Here is a 27,888-nt window from a genome sequence, read left to right on the forward strand (position 1 = left end):
ACTGAGACTAGAAAATTATTTTTTTCACCTAACCCTGTAAATATTTGTGTTTATACACATGTATTGGTTGCTCACTCTCTCCCTAAATGGATTGTAGATACAGGAGCAACAAGGCATGTAGCTCGAGATTGAGCGGGGTTCGTAAATTATCAACGTCTTTCACGTGGTACACAAAGAGTATATATGGGCAATGGCACTCGTGAGGAAGCTGTAGGAGTTGGTACCTATTAACTTCATTTGCGCTCTAGATGCATTTTAACACTTCACGATGTGCTTTATGTACCTGGAATTCATCATAATGTACTTTCAGTTATTACACTTTTTAGTTTTGGATAGTCTTTTAAAATTGAAGACGGTAGATTGGGATCACTTCTGATGGTATTTTATTTGGACATGGTTATTTAAATAGTAACTTCTTTAAACTAGATTTGTTTGATTCTTTTTATTCTGATGTTTTAGTGACTAATGCTAGTAGTAGTACTGTTGATGATTGTATGACTTTACATGCTAGACTAGAACACATAGGGAAAGATAGGATGATAAGGTTAGCTCGATAAGGTCATCCTGGATCACTCTCTAAAGTTTTCTTACCCATACGTATATGAACCTTGTCTAAAAGGAAAAGCTTGTAGAAATCACTTTGGTAAGGCACAACGTGCTACTCAACCTATTGAGTTAGTACATTCTGATATTTTTGGACCTATGAATGTTAAAACTAGACATGGTTATTTTTATTTTCTCATATTTATTGACGATTATACGCGATTTGGTTATGTATATTTGATCGCTTATCGCTACGAAGCCTTGGATTGTATCAAGCGCTTTGTAGCGGAAACCGAGAATCAAAATGGGAAGAGTATGAAGACTCTCTGTACTGACCGTGGACGCGAATTCTTGTGTGATATGTTCCAAGAATTTTTTAAGACTAAGAGAATAATTAGGCAGCTTACAAATCCCTACACTCCGCAACAAAATGGTGTTGCATAAAGAAGGAATGAAACATTATTGGATATGGTTAGATCAATGCTGGCGCATGCCAACCTCCCAATATTTTTCTGTAGGATGCAATTATGAATACATCATACATTCTAAATTGTGTCCCGTTACAGTCAGTTCCTACTACACCAAATGATCTCTGAAAATGCGAAAAACCCAATTTAGAGAACTTGCTCCCATGAAGTTCAGCTGGTTTTGTTCACAACACTTCTCATGTGTAAGAGAATCTAGCACCTAGAGCAAGAAAGCTTGCCTTTATAAGGTATACTGATTGCTCAAAAGGTTATGTGAGGTATGGTAAACATCCAAGTGGAGGAATGACTAAAGTAGAGTCCAGAGATGGTGTTTTCATTGAAGATGATTTTTTTCGCATCAGTGACATTAAAAAGGACTTGGAACTTTTTGAAATATAAGAGAATGTTGATATCTTACCATCTTCTAGCGAGGGTAAGGAATTAATTTCTCAACCCACAATTGTTGAAGATAGTGGGAGTGATCTTCATCCTAGTGGGAGTGTACCACTAGATCCCAGGACCTTGAGATACGCAGAAGTAAGCGTCAAAAATTACCCCGTCGTCATTTTGGAATTGAAGTGGGAATATTAATTTGTGCTGTAAGTATTAAGGATGAACCTACTTCTTACAAAGAAGCGTGTTCCTCACCTGATAGCGACAAATGGATTGTTGGCATGCGGAATGAAATAAAATCAATGAAAGATTGGAGTTTGGGATTATGTTGACCTTTCCCCCGGGCGAAAGACTATTGGAAACAAATGGGTCTTTAAAATTAAACACAAAGCAGGTGGTTCAACTGACAAATACAAGGATTTCCTAGTAGTGAATGGATATACCCAATAGAAGGGTATATACTATGAGGAAACTTTTTCCCCTGTTGCGAGGTTTGCCTCAATTCGCCTTATGCTTGATATTCGTATTTAGAATTGTACCAAATGGTTGTTAAAACTGCATTTCTCAATGGAGAACTAGACGAAGAGATTTACATATCTCAATCGATGGTTTCTAAGTTCAAGCGACAAGAGCGCAAAGTTTGCCATCTAAAATGTAGTATTTATGACCTTAAACAATCGTCTAGACCATGGTATATGTGTTTCCATCAGTCTATCACCTCTGCTAGTTATGAGAATTGAGAAAGACCATTGTGTGTGCAATAAACGATCAAAGAAAAGTATTCTTATCCTAGCATTGTATATCAATGATATTCTATTAGCTGATAATGATCTTGAAGGTATTGTCGCCACTAAGAAGTGGTTGTCCTCTAATATTGAAATGACATACATGGGTGGAGCTAATTATGTATTAGGTGTTAAGATCGCACGAGATCGCTCAAGAAAGATTCTTAGTTCGTCCCAAGAGACTTACATAAAGAAGATTCCTGAAATTTTCCGAATGCATGGCTGCAAACCCATCGACACTCATAAGGATAAAACGTTAGTCCTAAGTAAAGATCAATTCCAAAAGAATGAAGAAGAAAAGAATTATATGTCCAAAGTACCTTATGCATCTGCGGTTGGGAGTCTAATATACACTATATTGTGTATTAGACCTAACATAAGCTTAGCAGTGGGTAAGGTAAGTCGCTACCAAAGTAACCCTGGAACGGATCATGGAAAGCGTTCAAAACGATATTCCGTTGCCTTAAAGGGACTGATGATCTTTCTATTTCTTACCATGGTGATGATATTAGACTTAAGGGGTTTAGCGATGCTGATTGGGAAACGACACAGATGAGTACAAGTCTACTTCAATTTATGTTTTTAAACTAGGAGGTGGTGCAGTTCACTTGGTGTAGTAATAAACACAAGTGTGTTTCCCTTTCCACTATGGAAGCAGAGTATGTTGCACTTTCAGCAGCTGTCCAAGAAGATGCATGGTTAAGTATATTTCTTAAGAGTCTTGGTGTCTCAGAAAATGCAAAAGATGCGGTGGTGGTTCATAGTGATAGCACATCAGCTCTTGCATATGTGAAGGATCCCAAATACCATGGAAAAACCAAACATATTGGTAGGCGATATATAATTGCACAAACAAAGGTTGTTCTTAGACATATCTCCACGAATAAGATCTTGGTTGACCCTTTGACCAAGCTAATACCGAGAGTTGTTTCCCAATCTCATGTAGAACATGGGATTGACTAGGATTTGATATGTAGAACACTTGATTATTGTTTGATGACATTATTATTAATTTTGGATGAATGAATGGGTATTGATTTTTTTCTTGATTAAATGCGTTTTATAGAATTCATATATACTATTCATGTGTGCATGTGTATACGAGTAAGATGAGACAAGTGAAAATAAGATTTTGGGAATTTGTATTTCGAAACCTACATATTTTTGCAACATTCATTTGATTCTTTTCTAAACTGTATAAGTCTCATTAGTATATCTAAGATGAGATCTCAAAGAGATCAGTCATTAAGTTTAACCACTTAATGAAGCCTGTTATAAAGCCATATGTGATTTTCTGAATAGTCTCTATGTGTATGACTGGGTTTAGAAATTCAGGTTAGGCACTTTTTAGCGACTAGACTAAGATCTGTATGGTGTATGTTTTTTAACATATGACATGCCCACTTTAGTGGGAGAACACCATTGAATACGTATACTGTATATGTTAAGTCGACCTAATGTAGGAGTAATGAATGATACCCTGCTTCGTTGTTGTGTAAGCCATTGGATTAATATCCAATTATGGTTTATCTCATGAATAAGATACTTAATGATGCTACTTTAGCATGTTTTATAATATGATGTATATTTCCGTAATGTGATACATGTCTAGGAAATCTATTAAGTGAACTAGATTGATATAAATTTCTTGGATGACAATTTGATGATACACCATAAATTGTGATTCATTGCTGACCAGTGTTTTTTTTCGTTCGTCGAAATCATGAATACAATTTGTATGTATGGGTGTACAATACTGCTTCTTATAGGGATTAAGAGTATTGCATCAGGTGTGGTCAAATTATCTGAGTTGAAAACGAGAAGTTAGTAAGTGATGTTCTTTGGTTAGTTTGGTGAAAATTAATTATTGTACTCCTGTCATTCGTGTAATACTCGTGAGGTCGCACACCGTGTATCCAATATGAAGATTTTGGTAATGATACGTATTGATCTCTGTACCTTGGTGACTATAATTATAGAGGCGGAATTCAAAATAATAATAGAAGAAAACTAGAAAACAGAACACACTAAAAACCAGATTCGAAAAAAATATCTTCTCTAGATTATGAACAAGAAAACTATTACAATTCTCTATTTGTTACGCTCACAATCTCTCTAGGTAAATAACCTTAATTGCTTGTTAAGCTTGCTTTTACAACAATAACTCTCTCACAAACTTATCTCGAGGTGATTTGTCTCGCAAACCTCCTTTCTTAGATCTAGGTGTATCTGTATTACAAACCGCACTCTATATGTTTTAGCTATGAGCTAAACATCTCTATTTATAGCTTTAACGGTTTCCCGAACCTTTTAGGAATGTATTTCCTTATCAAGGAATAATTCCTTTTCTAGGTATATTTCCTTATCTAGGTGTATTACCTTGTATAGGGAGTATTTCCTTATCTAGGTATACTTCCTTACTTTGGTTTGGTTTCCCAAACCTCTTAGGAATCTATTTTCCTTCTATAGGAATACTGCCTTAAATCAGTAATCCCTCATAAATTACAATTTTATCCTTAATCCGTCTTGAGGATCGCTAGTTCTCGGAGAGAGGAAGATACACATGTATCATGCGCCCCCCTCAAGAAGTTGAACTCCTGTAAAAGTTATATTTGGAAGTTAGGGAACTCGAGAGTTCCTTTCACCCTGTTGAACCATCTCTATTTGCTGGAAACTTGACCTTGACGTCTAATTTGAAAATCTCCCATATCTCCTCCTCTTTTATTAGTAACTCTTCGCTCCATAATGCAATCTTCTTTGAGTGGTTATTCTTCTTCCTCGTCTTTTTCTTCAAAAACGCCAGATGAAAACGTAGTCTTTTTTCGGCTTGGGTGTATAAGACTTCATGTCTGTTTGTAGCGTAGCCACCTTCTCTTCCGTAGTTTGTGGTTCGCTTTTCTTAGGATCATCAACTGACTTTCCCATATTTGGTTCCTTGTTCTTTAAACGTCTTCTTGCTTCTCGAGTACCCCACCAAGCTTTTTGTAGACAGATCTAGTGAAGACCATAAACCACTGGAATCTTCCCTCAAGGTAACGAACCTTGCTCTGATACAAACTTGTTACGTATTGATCTCTGTACCATGGTGATTATAATTATAGAGGCGGAATTCATAATAATAATAGAAGAAAACTAGAAAACAGAACATACTAGAAACCAGATTCGAAGAAAATATCTTCTCTAGATTATGAACAAGAAAACTATTATAATTTGTTAGAGCATAGCTCGGTCGACCTCGCATGCGTTGCTATATCAAGCATGTTTGCCAATGTTAGTGATCAAAACTATGAGTCTTGATTTCTAGTTTATTATAGCTAAGTGTCGGACAAGGATAGAAAAGTGTAGTTGAGCTCAAGGACTTCATGGCGATTCATCATACAACGACGAAGATCTACTCAAGGAACCGTGGAACTTCATCAACAAAAAGGTATGTGGAGACTTGAACTTATCTATCACTCAAAAGTCTATATATTCTATCTCATACTTCTTATGAGACAAAAAGTCGTATGCTATATAGACTTGATCATACACATTTGACATTTCGAGCTGAGTATTCACTACTTATATTTTTTTCGAAATCGTATGTTGGTAAAGCGTTTCGCTTTGATCAAGTTTATCTTCACCTAGTGACGAAAGTCATGAAAAGTTTCAATTACTTTGAGAATTGCTCTGACGTTAAATGGTCTGTGAATAACGGCTATATAACGTCCTCTGAGAATGTCTCAATGATTGGAATGAGAGTTTAGATTACATAACCATATATTCCTTAATCCGAAGTTTACGAACTTTGTTGATTGAGAGAAACCGGAGAAATTGGCTTTGCCAAGTCCGCGAACCCAGTCTGCGAACTCAGTCTGCGAACCCAGTCTGCGAACTCAGTCCGCGAACTTACGGAAGTTCTTTTGCCGAGAATTTCTGCTGGGATTTACTCGTTTGCGTGTTTAGTCCGCGAACTTAGTCCGCGAACCTAGTCCACGAACTTAGTCCGCGAACCTAGTCTACGAACTGGCGGAAGTCTCTTTGCCGAGATTTTCTGCTGAGTTTGGAAAACTCCACCGGTTGCCTTAAGTTCGCGAACTTGTTTGTGAGCTTAAGTGGTTATGATCTAAAGATGTGCTCTGAACATGAAACTTAAATTACTAAGGAATGTTTTATGCAAACCGTGGCTATAAAGTTTATGAGCCGATTCATCGAATCAAATCATCGTTGTTTCAATTGTGTCTTGTGTAGTTACATAATATCTCATAGCAATTAAACAACTCTCTAACTAGTTCATTTGAGTCAATTGAACTAGTTATGGTGAAGAAGAACTAGGTTAATATGAAATGCTCATATGGTTAATCTTTTGGGTTACTATGTTGAACCAACATACACGTACACGTTTGGACATGGTTTTCACAAACCCAATAAACGTCTACCCAAGTGTATGTGACAAGCTAAGTTTTCGATCTAACGGTTGAGAAATATTAGCTTGAATCTAAATCAGGTTTTCATCTAACAGTGAATATGGATTGCTTTGTAACTAAGGCAAAACCCTGATTTGAAGGCTATAGTAGGGGTGTTTATAACATTCCCACAATAAATTACTGTCGACAGTCTCTTTATAGGGGTCAAACCCCAAACTAGCATGTCTTTTTTTTCTTTTTCTTTTTTGTAAGGGGTTAAAGCATTACTGCTTGCAATATTAAGGCATTGGTTCTCCTTCAACATCATGTACATGCTTATACGTTATCCGGATACCAATTAACATATTACAATTTGTTGTCGGTCCGCGAGTTATAATCCCAGAAGTGTCACCATCCTTCCACAAAAAACCCATCGAAACAAAAATTACACAAAAACCCCATCAAAACAAAATTAACACAAAAACCCCAAATTTAAATGTTGGTTTCATCAAATTTTATGATGAAACCAACATTTAAATTTGGAGTTTTTGTATCAATTTTTTAAAATTTGGGGTTTTTGTATCAATTTTGTTTACGATGGAGTTTTAATGGATCCCAACATTTGAGTGGGGTTTTTGCACCACAATTTTGGTCACCTTGGGTTTTTATGACTAGTTTTGATTTACTTACTTTGTTTTGTTGATTGGAAGTTTGCAACGTACTGTGATTTTTATTTGAGTTGCAAAAAAATTAGTTACATCTGTTCACTAGGCAAGTCGAAAAATCTGTTTTGTTTATCAGCAGCATAAACTCTTTTTGTTTACTGATAGTATATCATAAATTACCCATTAGGCATGAAACGAGAAGAGGTGACACCCATTGCTGTAGCGGAGATGATTAGACTGCATCATGTACAATCGTCTCCAAAACCTTCCAAGAGAATAACACGAGGTATACATACAGGTACGTGATTTTACAGTCACAAATTTATAAATATCGACCTAGGTACATCTTTGGCTCCCATCGAAAACAGTGTGCAGTTTTGGTATATGTTTCCATGGATCCTTCACTAATGTGTATATTCTTCATATCGGGAGGGAAAAAACAAAACAGTCAAACAGGTTACCATCTGCCTCAACAACCATCCCTACATTGACCTTAATTCTCCTTGTATCAAAAATTCCAGAAACATGCAATTAAGATTCAGACTCGATCAAATTTTCCAAGTCATCTGGTGATATACACAGTGAAATAGTTCTGCCGAAATAATTATGCATTTGGTCAATAAATGACTGGCTAACAAAGGTTGTGAACCTTTAACAAACTTCCCCACATGCTTCATCAGGCAGGGAATGCCATGTTTCATATGTTACAAACACAGAGAGAGAATGAGACAGGGGAACAAATTGAAAATAGCCTCTACAGGGGAACACCTGAGTTCTGCATTGGTTCTCCCATAAGACCAGGTCCTACAGCATCCTGAGATTGAAAATCGGAAAGGATCAGGATCCGAGAATAAGACGCATTACACATGCATGCACGAAAAACAATGCCCTCACAATATAAAAATCACTAAGAACATTCTAAAACACTGGTCTTTTGGATGTTAACTCGTGTTCATGGAGTCTACTTTGACAATCTGAATTGTGACAGTTTGTAGAATATGAATCACCTTAAAATTTTAAGTACCCGGCAATGATGATTATAAAAAAATCTTTTGAGATGATGGGTTACAGAAAAACTTGAAGTGAAGCTGCTAAAAGTAAACATTCAATATATTTTTTGGGCAATGTGTATACAAGATATCATTTTTAGTTAGTTTGAAGAATGTAGTTTCACATGAGACATTAAGCCATACCTGTCCTTGAATTTGCTGATGTGGCTGCTGATCTTGGGCCCATGCGTAGGGTTGTGGTTGAGACATTCGATAGTACGGCTCTTTCAGATCAAGTTTGCATGAAGATGTTTGAAGTATTCCTCCTTGTTCAGCACCAGCACCCCACATTTTAGCTTCGGAAAGTTACAAATGCCAGAGTTAGGGTTAAGTTTTTCACCATCCCTGCCAACACTGAAAGAAGAGTAAGGATGATTTTAGTGCCTCACCTGACATAGTTAAGTACATGGTATAACTCTGTGCATTGTGAGCAACCATACGAAGAGTTCCAGTAATCTCCTGTCCAGCCATGACATATATTGGCTGAGATAAAACACAACGGAGTTGGTACCAGTGGGTTGTGGGTGCACCAGGAGCTGTGGTGAGCCATCGTTTTCCAGTACTGCACATTCACTTTAGTTGTTAGCATCAGCCTCATTACCGAACCTTCTCAAGAAGAATATGCAAAAGTACGGCGTAGCGAATATGAAAGAAGGACAAGAATACAGAAATCCATGTCCTTGATAAGAAAAGAAAGTGGTACCTTCCATCAAACAAAACATCAAACCGACAAGCCAACTCATGCACTCTAGTGCCAACAGACGCAACAAAGCTTAGGGGAATTTCAATTTCATAAAGCTCTTCTTCCTAGAAGATAAAATATGTAAGTAATTGTCATTGATAAGATAGAAGCTTCAGAAGCAACTACAGTCCACAAAACAATGAGTTAAATAAAGCAAATTGATAACAAAAAAAATACAACCTCGTTAACATTCACAAATGACAGAAAAAAGCAAATTGAGTTCAGAACAAAAGAGAGATTGGACCATAATAAATCTGTCCTACGTGTTAAATAATACCTTGAGAGAAAGAAAATCTAGTGGGTGGCATATAGATGGAGCGACCAAAAATCTTGGATCAAAAGCATCAACAACAGGCTGCACGAAAAGCAAGTGAGAATCCAAACTGATGTTAGGAACTACGAATACCACAAACAATATGATACATAAGCATAGTACGACCACGAGCCACCGCAGAAATATTAACACCTTGTTACCATGGAACTACCAGTCTTGGCAATATACTCTTTCAAGTGGTTTCTAGTCCACCATCTAAACAGACCATTTTAACTTTTAAGAAACAATTCCCATATAGAAATCTATCTTCTAATCTAATGTGAAAGCATATATAATTTGGTTTTTGATAAATTTCATAGGTCAGATGTAAGACCTGAGAAAAGTATCCTTGAAATGCAGATCCATACAGAGATGTAAGATCAACACCATAATAGTTTTGCTGCTGCCAGAAGAGAGCCTAGAACAGAAACAACAGCTACAATCAGAAAATTCTAATGGAAGACGTCGAAGATCAACAAAACAGCCAAACGAACAAGAATCGGGAAAAAGTACAAACTGTGTTGCACCACAGACAAGCCAAATATAACGTACGGAACTTAAAGAAGAACTAGGTACCTTATTTGCTATCTCAACATACAAATACTCATCGCTGAATGGAGCCAAGTGTATCCTACAGCAGTTACCAAAAAGAAAATGAATGCACGAAACTAGAGAACCATCAAATACAGAGATCAATATCCTCAAAGTACTTTAGATCAATCTCACGATGCTCAAAAGCTGTGAAATACCACAAATGAAACGAGTAACTTCTGAAATGGGATTCGCGAGAAAAAGCACAGCACTAAGTCGAAAGTGCAATGCAAATACTAGTCTTGATACCATGTCGACAGTTATCAAAAAATTGTACTATGCTGAAGTACAGGTGACAAAACTGACTAATGCTGGTGGAAGGACCAACAAATTGCTTAAAATAAGATAGAAAACTGATGCCAAAATACTGTTTATACTAGAACTGAGAGAGAGAGAGAGAGAGAGAGTAAGAGAGAGAGAGAGAGAGAGAGAGAGAGAGAGAGAAATGAAATCGACCAACCAGTAAGGACGAAGACACAAAAACTGCAAATGATTGAAACCATTCCAATCAAGGGGTAAGTGGTAAGTGACTGTCGACGCAAGCAAATTTATTAAGTACCCAATGTATCAATCTACATCAGCAAATCGAGTCTTCTAATAGATATAGTAGTCACCTTCCATTTGTTGGAAACATCTTTCCATTTGGAACAAGGAATCTATCTCTAGCAATAACATATGACTCCAGCATTCTTTCATTAACCAGTAAGGTACCTAGAAAAGTCAATTGACATATACATTATTAAGAAATTGATGCGTAATAGAAGCTGACATATACTTCTCCTTGCCAATAACCAGAGTTGGTGAGGCAAGAAACTTACCCATGGGTTCAGAGATCAAAATATCTGCCTTCTCAGGCAGCTCTATTTCCTCAACTTTGCCTTTGATCACCTGTAATTTCAGCCAAAGGGTAACCCCATAAGGAAATCAAAGTAGGATATGCTCTTAGGTGGAAGGTAGACAAAAAGTAAGTAATCAGCCTGCTGCTTCCGAAGGAATACACATACCGTAATTCGGTCTCTGAGTGATGGATTTCCAGCAATAAGCCTACGCGCAGATTCGGCCATGTCAGATGCCTCCACAGCATACACATGTTTCGCACCAGCCTAACCAAGAAAGCATACAAGAAAGTCAGGCTCAGTCAGAAAATTCCGTAAGAAACCCAAAACATTGCCAGATGTGACAGTACATGAAACAAAAATGGGAATGGCGCACATAACAGGATAACGCAGAATTTATTGTCTTGAAAAATTTGAGGTACCTGAGCAGCAAATAGTGAAAGAATACCACTACCAGCACCAACATCTACCACCACACGGCCGGTAAAGTCTGCACGATTCTCAAGGACTGCTGCATAATACGATGTCAACAATAGTACCACAATGCCTACAAGCTGTAAAGGTAAGTAATAACATATGTTCAATGAGAAACTGTTGATCCTTAAGAAAACAATGCGACTTCGTGAAAGTATTTTTATTCGGATATTACAAAAGACACTACAAAAGACACGGTAGTGTAGTAGAGACAAGCTTATTCAAGAACTAATTAGCAGGTACTCAGTGCCTGATGCAGTACAAGTATGAAAGGAATGAAAGGAAGAAAAGAATCAGTTTGTTAATATAACCTGTCCTCACGTAATCCTGCAACATATTTTGCTGGTGCAGCAATTGACTGTAATAATGGAAGTACATTTTAGCAGAAGCTGCCTCTATTTTGCCATCAAACTTACTTCTATGAGCTAAAGCTGTTCCATTTTCCAACTGGGATCCTGAAAAAAATACACATCATGAAAAGAATCAGTGCTAATACAAATTTGCATAATAAGAATGATATTGAAATAATCTTCTGTAACTAATGCCTTGAACCACACATCACTTTGAGTTTTGTCATATAACACGTGATTCTAACTATATACATCACTCTCCCTTTATGATATTACTCAGAAGATCCTTTATAGCCACGCCATCTCATCCTACGCCTTCCTCTTTTCTTATAACACATGATTCTAACTATATACATCACTCCCCCTTTATGATATTACTCAGAAGATCCTTTATAGCCACGCCATCTCATCCTGCGCCTTCCTCTTTTCAATTTAGAGACTTCGACGTTGACTAGGGATCTTCATCACCAAGGCTACCACTTTAAAGTACTCGTAATCAATTTCACTTGGTTTTGATTGCTTCTACGTACTAATTAAGTTCCCAATCACATGATCGACTATAAATTTCTGATATAGTCTTTCCTACTATAAAAACAATCAATAATGCAACACACTCTGCTGGGAAGGGTGACACAAGATGATATGATAAAACTAAATAAAAGATTTATCTCCAAGAATATCCTGCAGGGATTTAGATTTCTGGATTTAGGGTTTTAGGGTGAACTTGTTTATTAACATCAAACCATGACATAAAACTTATCTGAATTAGTACAAACACGACATAACAGAGCACTCATTACCTGTATGTACATCATGTGAATCACTCCTCCACTTATCAAAAGCACAGTGAAAAGCTTCACTTTCTTTCTCCGTCTTAAATTGAATAGTAATTGCTCTCGAGTAAGAATTCTAAACCCAAAAAAAAAAAATGAAAAATAAAAACGCAAGTTTTATACTCACTTCGACAACAATAAAATTAAAGAAAAAGATGCAATTTTCTAGTTACCACTTCCAAATTGCTACTTTCGGAGCCTCTGTTTATACAAATAGATTGAACAGGACTTAACCTAAAAAGCTGAAAAATCACACACAGTAATAAACCATCGTCAGCATCATTATCAACAATGTATAACCAGACAAGAACAACTTCAGGAATGAATCAGGAAATCAATTAACTAAATAAAGTACCTCAGCTGTCCGAAGATCAACAGAAATAACATCATTAGGTTTAGATTCTTGATGAAATATAAGCTGTGAATAACCAGATTCAACATTAAAACGAGCAATAGCACCAGAACCAGTATTATCCGTAGAATCAGACGAAGACGATGAAATTTGAGAAACTGAAACTAAAACGAACTCATTTTGTTTCTGTTTTTTCCCTAACGAGACTTCCATTCTTGAGAATACGAGAAAACTAGGGTTTTCTCTGATTTAGGGTTCTTGGCTGTGGTTGCGTTATAAAAGCGCGAATTTTGGATGGAATCTGAAGCCGCCAAAGAGACTATGAAAAGTTTCTCAAGCATGGTACTGACTGACTGGCGGTTGATTTTTGAATGGGTTTGCAGAGAAGAGAATTATCCAATGGATAGGATCTCTCACGTTGGTCGTGTCCGAGGAGTCCCTCTTATTTCGATCCCATATCCTCACCCGGAACAAGGAAAAGACTGGACATATGAATACTTTTTACAGTTAGAAAGATGTCCAGGTATTTCTTATTTCTGTGGACCCTACCACATTTGTAGCGAATACAGACACTTACCTACATCTTGTAATAACAAAATTAAGAAGATAAAAAAGAAAGTTAGAGCGAGATAAGGAAACAAAAAAATTTGTGATTATTTTACTGCTTTATTTTTCGTAATAAAATATACCAATGTATTAGTTTAAAATTTGTCAACATATAATATTTAGGTTTTTTTCTTTTTTTCTTTGAGAAGATTTAGTTATGTATTATTACTTTATTAAGTAATACATACTTGTAATGTAAGAAAAGTTGATAATATCTTGTTTATTTGTATAAAGGTACTTGTATTCAAGCAAGCAAGAAAAATAGATGTCAGAGTCACTGGTCCTACGTTATCCACTCATATGACAATGAACTCGCCATAGAAGTGAATCTATATTAGTATCCAGATGACACATGTTTGCTATACTTTGTTATAAATGTGGGCTACACCAGTAAAGCCAAAAACCCTGACAGCCAACGAGTTTGAAACGATTATCTTTTTAATAGCATGACATCCAGTCAATAAGTTATGAGTGCCGACATTGGTAATTTAAGCACAAGAATCCAAAAGAACGGTCTAAGGAGGAGTAAAGGCTTCAATAAAATGAAATAAACCTTGGTCATTGATCATGGTGTGACTAAGACCTAAAAATATGAATGAAAAAATGAAATAAACCTTAGTCATTAATCATGGTGTGACTAAAACCTAAAAATATCAATGAAAAAATGAAAGAAATCTTTGCCGTTAATCATGGTGTGACTAAGACCTAAAAATATCAATGAAATGCACCTTAGAGAAACCGCGTGGATATCGAGTATCTCAATCCATCCAGTGAGCGATAATTCCTTAATCATAGCTCCGTGATCTACAAACTCTTGAACAACAAAGTCATCAATAACTATATAATTACTGTAAGTGAATTCAATAAGTTGAAAAAAGATAGACGAACACAATGTAACATGTCCTTGTATATTTTAGCATCCACATTTTAACTGTGTTTAAATATAAAATTATTTACCAACATGTTTGACTTGTAATAGAACCGCTTGGAAAAGAGTGAGTTGTTGGCGAACTCAGAACACAATTTCGAGGATTTTTTTCGAACACACTATACGGAAGATTAGAAAGAAAATCACGCTGTGGCAGCAATATATCACGCGAAAGTTCATCCACCACGGAAGGTAAGTGTTCCCAATTAACATAAAAGATGAAATGGAGGAACCAGGTTAAAAAAATTATAAAAATTCACGGCAACTAAAACTCTGAAAAGAAAAATAAAATAAAATAAAGTGTAACACCTCGGGAAGCAGTACCTGGGAAGCAGTGGAATCTCTTCCTTTAGTCATGGGGTTTTCTTGAGTTCCCACTGTAGTATCTAGGAAGCAGTGAAATCTCTTCCTTGATGTCGTTTTCTGTTGAATTTGTTTTCTGTTAGAGCACTGCTCGGTTGAACTCGCAAGCGTTGCTATCTCAATATTGTTTGTCAAGTTAGGTTGATTAAAACTATATACTTGATTTCTAGTCTACTTATATCTATGTCTCGGATTAGGATAGATTGTGTAGTTGAGATTTAGACTTCACGACGTTCACCAATTGAAGAGTAAGATCACTGAGGAGCTTGGAGGAACTTCATCAACAAAAGGTATGTGGAGACTAAAACTTATCTATCACTCAAAAGTATATTATATTATATCTTATAATAAGACTAAGTCGTATAGCTATATAGACTTTTACATTAGACACATTTGATATTCGAGCGTAGTTTATCTCGCTTATCTATTTCTCGAAATACGTGTTAGAAGATTTTGTTTTAGCTATGTTCATCATATTCTTGACGAGTTTAGTTGGAAACTAAATATTAAGTCAAAAGATGATCAGGTGAAAATTACCTTGAACATATTACATGATTTGTGTAAGACAGTCATTTGATGTTAGCTGGGGAAGTTTCGTATTGATAATTCGATCACTTGAAAATTACTTAAAGTTAATGGTATGTGAGAGATTACCATTATCATCTTTTAAAGATATTTCAATGATTTGAATAAGAGCTTAAAGCGATTACCCATGTCTGGATATACAACACGGTATGCATATTCAGTATGCGAACTATATTGTGATGATTCAGGTCCGGAACTCTTGTTTGCGTACCTAGTATGTAAACGGGTTTACTTGAGTTGGGTCCGGAACGGTTGTTCGCGAACCGGGTTTGTGAACGGCTTGACTAGGCTAAGGTCTGGAGTTGCTCGCGTACCCAGTGGTTAAGTTCTAAAATCAGTAATGTATGATTCTCATAGTCATGAACTAAAACATTTATGATTTGGTGCAACCCCATGCCCTGGATTGCAAGTGGATATAGGCAAGAATTTTATTTTGGTCACCTGTTCTAACAAAATAAACATCCTTCTTGAATGTACGAAGTAAAACTGTAGAAGACACTACTAGTCTACTAGATAAAACTCTTCAGAGATAAATTGGAACTCTTCTTCTAGCTGGAAGTTTATTTTGAGAAGAGTCTATTTATGTTGGTCTTGTCAATGTCATCTTGATGTTTATTTTATGTATTATGGAGTACATATTAGTACAATACATATCTACTGTGTACATACGCTGGGAAGAAAGTCAAACTTGAAAATCTATTTGATTATATTTTCTTCATCAATAATTTTAGTTGAGGCCAGTGAAGTATTATGAGCAGTCGTTGAGAGACATCATATAAATGACATGCTTTTAAACTACTCAGCTCAAGTTATCTTGTTGTTGTACTGTCTCGATCTTGTATACATAGTCAATCAAAGTTATCTTGTTGTTGTATTGTCTCAATCTCGTATCCATATATAATCACACGAAGTGTGAACCGAATTGTCGTATTGTCTCGACTCTGTCCATATACGATCACATTCGGTAAAGGACTTATAGGTTGATAAATAAAATATTGTGGTGTATTTGGCTACCCTCATCTTTTCACTATCCATACCAATTTGGGATCAAGAAATCATTCAAAGCTACGACAAAGATGAATGTACTATTCAGCTTATCACCCAACTGTTAGTGGATGTTGATTTCATCCCTAAGTATACTTACACTGAAGGCATATTGAGATATAAAGGAAGGAGTTATGTGGGTACCAATAATAATCTGAGGTAGCTAATTATACTTAAAGTATGTCCATTCTTCTGTTGTTGGAAAGCATTCTGGGATGCATGGTAGCTGTATTAGATCTAAGATTCACTTTTATTAGAAGGTCCTTAAGAAGGACATGCTTATTTTTGTCAGTCATTGTGACATTTGTCGAAGAAATAAGGGAGAACGGGCATTCTCTGCTGGTCTCCTCTGAAAAAGCGGGGGTCTAACAACCACACCCAATATTTCGTTTAGGCAAGCTGTATGGACTAACTCCAATGTAATTCCAAGAGAATCAACTAAACACTCAGACTCAATAAAGGAAAATATATCTAAGAGTTATATCTCTGTTTCTCAACGTAATCAACAAATCAAACAGATAGAAATCCACGAGCCTGATTATTATGAGAGACAACTTGAATGGTACCAAAGACCAATGTTCAAGTGTCAATCAATTTCAATCAACAACCAAAAGTTGGATATACCAATTGATTGAACTACGCACAACCTGTGATATTTCAATTATATAAACAAATATAATGCGGAAAAGAAATAACACATACGCCAGAAGTTTTGTTAACGAGGAAACCGCAAATGTAGAAAAACCCCGGGACCTAGTCCAGATTTGAATGCCACACTGTATTAAACCGCTACGGACTCTAGCCTACTACAAGTTAACTTCAGACTGGAATGTAGTTGAGCCCTAACAAATCTCACACTGATTAAGGTACGGTCGCGTTCTTTACACCTTCAAATCCCAGCAGGACTATACACACTTGATTCCCTTATCTGATCTTACCTTCTGGCCTGAACCTTTGGTCTGCAGGATCAACAGCAATAACTAAGATTTGCTACGACCCAAAGTCGAAAACTTGATAAACAAAGTTTTCTCACATGGAAAAGTCTATTGAATAGATAAATTTGTCTCCCACATAGATACCTACGAGTATTGTGTTCCGTCTTTTGATAAATCAAGGTGAACAGGAACCAATTGATAACCCGGACTTATATTCCCGAATAACAGCTTAGTATTATCAATCACCTCACAATAATCTTAATCGACTAGCGAAAGAAGATATTGCGGAATCACAAACGATAAAACGAAGATGTTTGTGACTTCTTTTGTATCTTGCCTATCAGAGAAATCAATCTCACACTGATCCAAGGTACAGTTGCGCTCCTTACGTCTCTGATCCCAGCAGGATACTACGCACTTGATTCCCTTAGGTGATCTCACCCACAACTAAGAGTTGTCACGACCCAAAGTTGAAGACTTTAATAAACAAATCTGCATTACACAGAAAAGTCTACGGTAATAGATAAATATGTCTCCCACTGAAATTCCTACGAGTATTGTGTTCCGTCTTTTGATAAATCAAGGTAAACATGAACCAATTGACACACCTGTCTTATATTCCCGAATAATAGCCTAGTAATATCAATCACCTCACAATAGCTTAATTATATGGCAGTAGAACAAGTTATTATGGAATCACAAAGAATGAGATGAGGAGCTTTTTTTAAATCTCGAGCAAATCTTAGAGAACATAGTACTCAATACGATAAAATAAAGTAAGATCAGAACACGCAAATACTAAGAAAATATATGGGTCTGGCTTCAGAATCCCAATGAAGTCCTTAAGTCGCTAACCTATAATGCTTTTAGGAAAAACCTAGGTTAAAGGATAATCTACTCTACTTGCAACTAGTATCACACATGGATGTGTGGGGATTAGGTTAGGTTACCCATTTGCTAGAGTTCTCCCTGATATAGTTTTAAAATCAGGGTTTGGAACAAAACAATTAATATTCACTGTTAGATGAAACCTGATTTAAGATTCAAGCTAATATCTTTCCACCGTTAGATGGTCTTAGCTTGTTAAAAACAAATGAAATATACTTTCATTTAGATATGGGTTCAAAAAACGGGGGTCTAACAACCACACCCAATATTTCTCTTAGCAATATGTATGGACAAACTCCAGTATACTTTTAAGAGAATCCGTTAAGACTCAATCTATAAAACGTATATCAAAGAGTTTATATCTCTATCTCTCGATTTAAATCTTACTCAAGCAAACTGCGAGTCTCGATTAAATACAAGAGAGATAAACTTGGATGGTAACAAAGAACAATATCTAAGGATCAATCAATATCAATCAACAACCAAAGGTCGGATTTCCAATTGATTGATTCAAACGCACAACCTGTATTATTTCAGTTATATAAACAAATATAATGCAGAATATAAATAACACAGACACAAGAATTTTGTTAACGAGGAAACCGCAAATGCAGAAAAGCCCCGGAACCTAGTCCAGATTGAACACAAACTGTATTAAGCTGCTACAGACACTAGCCTACTCCAAACTAACTTCAGACTGGACTGTAGTTGAACCCTAACCAATCTCACACTGATCCAAGGTACAGTTATGCTCCCTACGCCTCTGATCACAGCAGGATACTACGCACTTGATTCCCTTAGCTGATCTCACCCACAACTAAGAGTTGCTACGACCCAAAGTCGAAGACTTTAATAAACAAATTTGTATCACACAGAAAAGTCTACCGTAATAGATAAATCCGTCTCTCACGAATATACCTACGAGTTTTGTTCCGTCTTTTGATAAATCAAGGTGAACATGACCCAATTGATAAACCAGACTTATATTCCCGAAGAACAACATAGTGTTATCAATCACCTCACAATAGTCTTAATCGACGCAGCGAAAAAAGATATTGTGGAATCACAAACGATGAGACAAAGTGTTTGTGATTACTTTTCTATCTTTCCTATCGCAGATATAAATCTCGAGCCAATTATTACAATCGAACTCAAAACGATAGAAACGACAAGATCAGATCACACAACTACAATAAAACTAGTATCGGTATGGCTTCACAATCCCAATGAAGTATTTAAGTCGTTAACCTGGTTTTAGAAGAAGAAATCCAAAGGTTAAAGGAGAATCGACTCTAGCTTAGCAAACTAGTATCACACGTAAGGTGTGGGGATTAGGTTTCCTAGTTGCTAGAGTTCTCCCTTATATAGTCTTTCAAATCAGGGTTTGCAATCAATGTTAGCTTGGTAACAAAGCATTCAATATTCACCGTTAGATGAAAACCTGATTAGATTCAAGCTAATATTTCTCAACCCTTGGATCGAAAACTTAGCTTGTTACACACATATGAAATGTCCAATTTTGGTACCCAAACATTAACATTTGTTGGTTCAAAAACAGTTAACCAATGGTTATCCATATGATTACTTTCATATCAACCATATTCTTCTCCACCATAACTAGTCCAAATGACTCAAATGAACTAGTTAGAGAGTTGTTCAATTGCTTAGATCTTTATGTAACTACACAAGACACAATCAAAGCAAAGTCGGCTTGATTCACTCGAATCGGTTCATGAACTTTATATCCACGGTTTGCAATTGCATTCCTTAGTTTATTTAAACATGAGTTCAAGAACAATCGATTTTAGATATAACCAACTCAAGTTCGCGGACTGGGTTCGCGGACTTAAGCTCATGGAAGGAGCACACAAACTCCAGCAGAAATTCTCGGTTCGAGAACTTCCGCCAGTTCGTGGACTTGGCTCACACCACTTTCATTTCTCTTGATCTACAAAGTTCGCAAACTTTGGTTCAAGGAATAAGGACTTATACATATATGTGTTTCCACAACAATGCTTATATCCTACCAATGGTTATGTAATCTAAACTCTCATTTCAATCATTGAGATATTCTCAGAGAACGCTATATAGCCGTTATTCACAAACCATTTTTCGTCAGAGCAATTCTCAAATTGATTGAAACATAACATGACTTTCGTCACAAGGTAAAGATGAATCGGTAAAGCCAAATCTTACCAACACATATTTCGAGAAATAGATAGACGAGGTAAACTCGGCTCGAAATAGCAAATGTGTATAATGAAAGTCTATATCAAAACGACTTTTGTCTCAAGAGTAGGAGATAGAGTAAATAGACTTTTGAGTGACATATAAGTTCAAGTCTCCACATAATTTTTAGTCGATGAAGATCCACCAGTTCCTTGAGTAGTCCTTCGTCTTGTATGATGATTGTCATGGAGTCTTGAGCTCAAATACACTTTCTATCCTAGTCCGAGACCTTTAGCTATATAGGCTAGAAATCAATACTTATAGTTTTGATCACTAACATTGACAAACATGCTTGAGATAGCAACGCATGCGAGTTCGACCAAGCAATGCTCTAACATGGGTAACCGTACGTAAACGTGTATATTGAGTTGGCTCAATAACAGTTAGCCGAAGTTAGCCATATGAACACATTTCTCTTAATTATGTTCAGCTTAACACTTCTAAATCAATTGATAATCAAATGAATCTAACTGTGTTACTCATAGAGTTCTTCAATTGTTTATATTCTCATAGAAGTAAACAAGACACAATTAAAACAAAATTAGATTGATTAAAAAGAATCTTTTAATGAACAATTTATCCATGGTTTGTAAAGATTGCATTCCTTACTATATAAATGTATTTGCTCATGAGTATGCAATCATACTTAACCGATTTAAGAACTTGAACCACTTAAGTTTGCGAATGGGTACGCGAACTTAAGTTCCATACATTGGTCACAAGCTGACAGTATGCAAACGGACATTGGTGACAAAGGCCATAAAGTTGTCTTCAGTGCCGAAGGATGTGATATTGTAGACAAATCTGGAAAAGTTATTTTTCAGGGAATTTGTGGAAAAATAACTATTATCTCCTGGATAATCAGTTTAATAATTGTTGTAATTTGACTAAGGTGGAATCTACACATCTTTGGCATGAGCGTTTTTCTCACATCAATTATTGTCTTCTAACTAAGATTATTAACAGAGAACTTGTTAGAGGTGTTCCCAAAATCAATGCTAAGATTGATGGTGTATGTGGTTCCTGTCAAAAGGGTAAACAAACGAGAGTTTCACATAAATCATATCGAGATATTCTCACTATATCTCCACCTGATTTAATTCATACGGATATCTTCGGCCTTATTCAACAACCTACTGTTGCTGGAAATAAGTACGCTTTACTTATGTAGATGATTGCACCAGATTCACTTGGGTAGCATTTTTGGCTCTTAAAAATGAAACCTTAAATGAGGTCAAGATTATTGTTAATAGAATCCAGAATGAACAAGGTCGCAAGCTAAAGAAAATTAGAAGAGATTGTGGAACTGATTTCAAAGACACCAAGGTGTTTGAATTCTGTGATAAACTGGGGATTATTCAAAAATATTCACCACCCATTACTCCACAAGCCAATAGAGTTGCAGAAAGAATGAATAAGAATATCCAGTAAATGACAAGGCTAATGATCCATAACAAAAACCTATCGTTAAAGTTTTGGGGGGAAACTGTTTTTACAGCATGGTATTTGATCAACTGTGTTTACTTACGGTCTAGAACCCTAAATACTCCTTATGGGTTGTGGTACAGTAAGAAGCCCAACTTACATTATCTCAGAGTGTTTGGTAGTAGGTGTTATATTCTGAAAGATCGAGAACATAAAGGGAAATTTGATTCCAAGAGTGATAAAGGTATTTTTCTGGGCTATGCATATGACAGTCGTGGTTTTAGAGTATACAATCTCATAACCCATGTAAAGATGGAATCAACAAATTTTATCATTGACGATCTGAGCGATTTCCTTCATGATGACCCTCCTGTTAAATTGCCTCCAGTGAAGACAATTGGGAAGTCAAACAAATCCCAGAATCTGTAGAAGTTGTACCAACAGTTGCAGATCCTGACATTTCAATTGACGGGGAGAAAATCCCTAATCAGGGTATTCCTGTTAAATGTGTCCCTCCACGCCATCTCTGGGTTCAAATGAATCATGATACTAACAGTGTTATTGGAGGAAAGGATTCCACTGCTAAGACGAGAGGTCAACTTCCAAAAATTTGCAACTTTGGATGTTATCTATCGCAAGTGGAACCGAAAAATATTGATGAAGCTCTTTGCGATCCCTTTTGGGTGACTGCAATGCATGAAGAGTTAAACCAATTTCTAAGACAAGATGTATGAGAACTCGTACCATGTCCCTCAAATATAAATATTGTTGGTACTAAATGGATATTAAAGAACAAGTCGGATAAATTTGGAAAAATTGTCAGAAACAAAGCTAGACTTGTCGCTCAAGGATACTCACAGATTGAAGGTATCGATTTCGACGAGATCTTTGCTCTTGTGACATACTTTAGATTACTATTATCTCATGTTTTTTTTCTCAAGATTAAATTATCTCAAATAGACGTTAAATCTGCATGCTTAAACAGATTTTTAAAGGAAGAGGTTTATGTTTCCCAACCTAAAGGATTTGAAAGTTCAGAATTTCCTAATCATGTCTTTAGGCTCAGAAATGCATTGTATGGATTAAAACAAGCACCTCGTGTCTGTTTTTGAAAACCTGACCACATCCTTTCTTAGGAAAGGTTTTTCGAGGGGAGGAGCTGATAAAACACTCTTTACTAAGTGGAGTGGAAAATAAGTTGTTATTGCTCAAGTCTACGTAGATGACATCACCTATGGATCAACCTCCGAGAAACTTGTAAAGGATTTTCAAGTTTCCGTTGGAAAGGAATTTAAGATGAGCAATGTCGGTAAATTAAAATTCTTCTTAGGATTTCAGACTCAATAACACAAGGATGCAATATACTTATCTCAAAAAAATTATGTTAGGGATCTTGTAAAAAGGTTCGATCTTGATAAGTCTACTCCAAAACTTACTTCCATGCCCACTACTGGTAAACTGCACAGAGATGAGAAAGGAATCAATGTGGATCAGAAACTCTTTTGATTGATCATTGGAAGTCTTTTATATCTTACAACTACTAGACCTGACATTGATTTTAGTGTTGGTTGGTGTACTAGATTTCAGGCTAATCCGAAGGAATCTCGTCTTACTGCTGCAAAACGGATCATTCGATATGTTCAACATACTATTGGTTATGATCTGTCTTATACTTTTGATGCTAATAATGATCTTACTGCTTACTCAGATGCTGATTGGGCAGGTGTGTGGAACACAGAAAAGTACATCAGAGGGATTCTACTATGTATCATTGAATCTTGTAGCATGGCATAGCAAGAAACAAAACTCACAATCCCTTTCAACATGAAAATAAAAAAATATTGCTGCAGATTCGTGTTATACTCAGCTTTTATGGATGAAACAAATGCTTGTTGATTATGGAATTGACACTGGTATAATGAAGATTTTCTGTGATAACTCAAGTGCGATTTGCATCACTGAGGATCTTGTTGAGCACTCAAGAACTAAGTACACAAACATAAGGTATCATTCTATAATATATCTCTATGAAAATGGTATTATTAATATGGAATTGTGCACTCGTAACAAAAATTGGCTGATATTCTCACCAAACATATAGACACCGCAACGTTTCAACACCTTCGGTATTCTATTGGTGTTGTTTTCATTTATTAGATAAATATAACATTTTTTCCCTAAAATTATCTATTTCATTTGATCAATAAATCTTGAGTTCTAATGAACTGTTGTTGAAATTTTGCATTTGTTTCTCATAGTTGTGTTATTTTTAGTTGTCTTTCAGATATGTGAAGTATCAATAGGTTAGGAAACCATTCTTTTCTTGTGAAAGTAAGGTCTCTCATGTTGTTCTATTGGGAATGACATCAAATGAGGGACAGTTCTTAAATGAACTTGTGCTAACTTGCCATTTGAAGGGGTTAACTTTTATCTTTATAAACTCCTTGGTGAATACACTAAGTTTCGACTATGTGAAATCATCGAAAGAAAGTTGATTTGTTTATTTTTAGTCATGAATTATCTTTTTAGGATAATTCATTATGATCCCATAGTTTTCGTACCTTTGCCAATTTATATTCATAAAAAGGGGGAGAATTATTTAGTATAATACTATGACAATAAATAACAATAGGCAAGAAACATTTGTTTTTCATATTGTTATTGCTACGGATCTTCAACAACAATGATGTTGAGTTGAAGACATTCAGAATCTATGAAGAACTTGAAGTAACGAAGAATTCAAGGAAGTTGAAGAGCCAAGGAAATCAAGCATGATGGATCATAAGCTACAACGTTTATTTATTTAGTAATCCATATGTATTGATAGTTTTGTAACCAACATTAACAAATGGGGAGAATGTTAGAGCATTGCTCGGTCGAACTCGCAAGCGTTGTTATCTCAAGCTTGTTTGTCAATTTTAGTTGATCAAAACTAATACTTGATTTCTAATCTACTTATAGCTATGTCTCGGACTAAGATAGAAGTTTGTATTTGAGTTTTAGATTTCATGGCGTTCACCAATTGAAGAAGAAGATCTACTGAAGAGCTTGTAGGAACTTCATCAACAAAAGTTATGTGGAGACTAAAACTTATCTATCACTCAGAAATCTATTATGTTTTATCTTCTAATGAGACTAAATCGTATGGCTATATATACTTTGTGTTATACACATTTGAAATTTATAGTCGAGTTTACCTTGTATATCTATTTCTCGAAATACATGTTGGAATCTTTTTAGCTTTAGCTTAACTTTATCATCTACTTAATGAGTTTAGTTTTAGACAATTTATTTGTTGGAAACTAAACATTAAGTCAAGATGATCACGTGAAAATTACCATGAACATCTTACATGATTTGTATGAGACAATCATTTGATGGCAACTTGGGAAATTTCGTATTGATTAATTAATCACTTGAAGCTAGTGGTATGTGTAAGATTACAATTGGTGTCTTCTAAGGATGTATCATGGTTAAATGAGAGTTATAGGACTACTGCTAATGTCTGGATACAACACAGTATGTGTACTTGATATGCGAACCGTGGAGTACTAGTTCGGGTTCAGAACTCTTGTTTGCGAACGAGTTTACCTGTGAAAGGTCCGGACCTATTGTTCGCGTAATCTGTTTGCGAACGGCAAGACTAGTCTAAATCCATAACTATGGTTCGCGTACTCACTTTGCGAACATAGTGGATAGGTTCTAAAATCGGTAAGTATGACAATTCATACTCATAAACTCAGATTAATTTTCGAACTCATTTTGCGAACTAAAGTCCCTGGAACTTTAATAAAATAAGGTATGCGAACTTGTTTTGCAAACCATGGCATTATGTTCATGAATTGGTTCTTGTACAAGTACTTTGGACAATTACAAACCAAGTCGAATATGTTTCAATTTGTTCATGAGTATTTCTATGAGATGGTGAACAATTGAACAACTCTCTTAAAACCCGTTTATATTCATTTGATTATCTATCATGATTGATTGATCATCATATTTGATTTAGAAGTGTTAGATGAATATGGATAAACTATAAGTGTTCATATGGCTAACTTCGGTTAACTGTTATTGAGCCAACTAGTTATACAAGTTTATGTACGGTACATCCATATCTAAATATAAATATATCTCATTTGTGTGTATCAAGCTAATACCATCTAATGGTGGATGATTGATTGCTTATTTTTTAAGCAGAGTTAGCTAGAATCTTAAATCAGGAGTTCATCTAACGGTGAATATCAATTGCTTTGTTACTAAGATATCTTAGCTTTGATTGTAAGCAACCCTGATTTGAAAGACTATATAAGGGAGAACTCTAGTAACTGGAAACCTAATCCCGATACTTCCTCGTGTCCTGCGTTGCAAATTAGAGTAAATTCTCCATTAACCTAGATTTCCAAAACCATTATTAGGTGAACGACTTAAAGACTCCATTTGGGATTCATGAAGCCAGATCTAACTATTTTATATGTAGTTTCATATTCTGATATTACTTGTTCCCTCATATTGAGTTTAATCTTCTCTAAGATTTTCTTGAGATTTATCTCCGACAGGTAAGATATAAAAAGTAATCACAACAGTTCTTCGTGTCAGCCCCTCGTGATTCCGCAATAACTTCTTTTGTTAATCATTTAGGTTATTGTACGGTGACTAATATTTCTATGTTGCTCTTCGGGATTATAATACTGGATTATTAGTTGAGTTTGATGTACACCTTGATCTTTATCTTACGATAGAAACAACAACCAGAATAGACTTATCTGTGGGAGACATATTTGTTTATAAGTCTTCGACTTTGGGTCGTATCAACTCTTAGTTGTGGGTGAGATCAGCTAAGGGAATCAAGTGCGCAGGATCTTGAGAGATTCAAGAGGCGTTAGGGATGGGACTGTAGCTTAATCGGTCTGAGACTTAGTTAGGGCTCAACTACATTCCAGTCTGAAGTTAACTTGTAGTAGGCTAGTGTTTGTAATGGCTTAATATAATGTGGTGTTCAAGTTTAAACTAGGTCCCGAGTTTTTTCTGCATTAACGGTTTCCTCGTTAACAAAATTGCTGGTGTTTGTATTATCTTTTTTCCGCATTATATTTTGTTTATATAATTGAAATATCACATGTTGTGCGTAGTTTAATCATAGTTGATAAATACTACCTTGTATATTGGGTATAACTTGATTGACTCTCAGATATTTGTCTTTGGTACAATCCAAGTTATTCTCATAACAATTAGGCTCACGAATTTCTATCTGTTTGATTTGCTGATTGTATTAAGAAAGAGATAAAAATCTTTAATATATTTTTTCGATTGAGTCTCACTTTTAAGTTGGTGCTCTCGGTATTATATTGGAATTAGTCCATACAGTTTGTCTAACGAAAATTTCGGTGTGGTTGTTATACCCCGCGTTTTCAGTATCCTTTCTTGAAGCAAATATTAGAGAAGATAGTACTCAATAGATATAACAAAGTAAGATCAGAACACGTAAGTACAGAGAAAATAGTTGAGTCTGGCTTCAGAATCCCAGTGAAGTCTTTAAGTCGTTAATCTATTATGGTTTTAGAAAAACCTAGGTTAAAGGAGAATCGACTCTAGCCGCAACTGGTATCACACATGAGGTGTGGGGATTGGGTTTCTCAGTTGCTAGAGCTCTCCCTTATATAGTCTTCAAATTAGGGTTAATTTGCAATCAATGTTATCTTGGTAACAAAACATTCAATATTCACCGTTAGATGAATACATGATTAGATTCAAGCTAATATCTTTCAACCGCTAGATTGTCTTAGCTTGTTACACACAAATGAAACGTGCATTCATTTAGATATGGGTAGCCGTACCTAAACGTGTACACTTAGTTGGCTCAACAATAGTTAACCAAAGTTATCCATATGAATACTTTAATATCAACCTTGTTCATCTTAATCACAACTAGTTCAAATGAAACTATTTATAGAGTTTTTCAGTTGTTTATATTCTCATAGAAGTATACAAGACATAATTGAAGCAAAATCAGTTTTGATTCACTCGAATCAATTCATGAACATTTTATCACGGTTTGCAAAGATTGCATTCCTTAATATATATAAATGTATTTGTTCATGAACAACCGA

General features: G+C 35.7%; 1 protein-coding gene across 3 annotated transcripts; it reads right to left on the reverse strand.

The window, feature by feature from the left end:
• Positions 1–7,703: 7,703 nt before the first annotated feature.
• LOC113336887 (probable histone-arginine methyltransferase CARM1) lies at positions 7,704–13,253 on the reverse strand. 3 transcript variants are annotated; one of them, XM_026582580.1, is made up of 15 exons: positions 12,782–13,253; positions 12,600–12,668; positions 12,394–12,502; positions 11,555–11,698; positions 11,192–11,277; positions 10,938–11,036; positions 10,752–10,821; positions 10,548–10,644; positions 9,919–9,973; positions 9,677–9,760; positions 9,307–9,384; positions 8,991–9,094; positions 8,677–8,849; positions 8,432–8,583; positions 7,704–8,052 (listed from the first exon to the last, which is right to left on the reverse strand). In XM_026582580.1, exons 1-15 carry the CDS (start codon positions 12,989–12,991, stop codon positions 7,993–7,995), a joined length of 1,590 nt encoding a protein of 529 aa, XP_026438365.1. In that variant the 5' UTR covers positions 12,992–13,253; the 3' UTR covers positions 7,704–7,992. The 3 variants fall into 3 exon arrangements, with proteins under 3 accessions (XP_026438365.1, XP_026438364.1, XP_026438366.1); XM_026582579.1 differs by having other exon boundaries at positions 11,192–11,280; XM_026582581.1 differs by having other exon boundaries at positions 11,192–11,316.
• Between the last annotated feature and the right edge of the window lie 14,635 nt (positions 13,254–27,888).

Source organism: Papaver somniferum, unplaced genomic scaffold (assembly GCF_003573695.1).
Source record: "Papaver somniferum cultivar HN1 unplaced genomic scaffold, ASM357369v1 unplaced-scaffold_154, whole genome shotgun sequence".
NCBI lineage: Eukaryota > Viridiplantae > Streptophyta > Magnoliopsida > Ranunculales > Papaveraceae > Papaver > Papaver somniferum.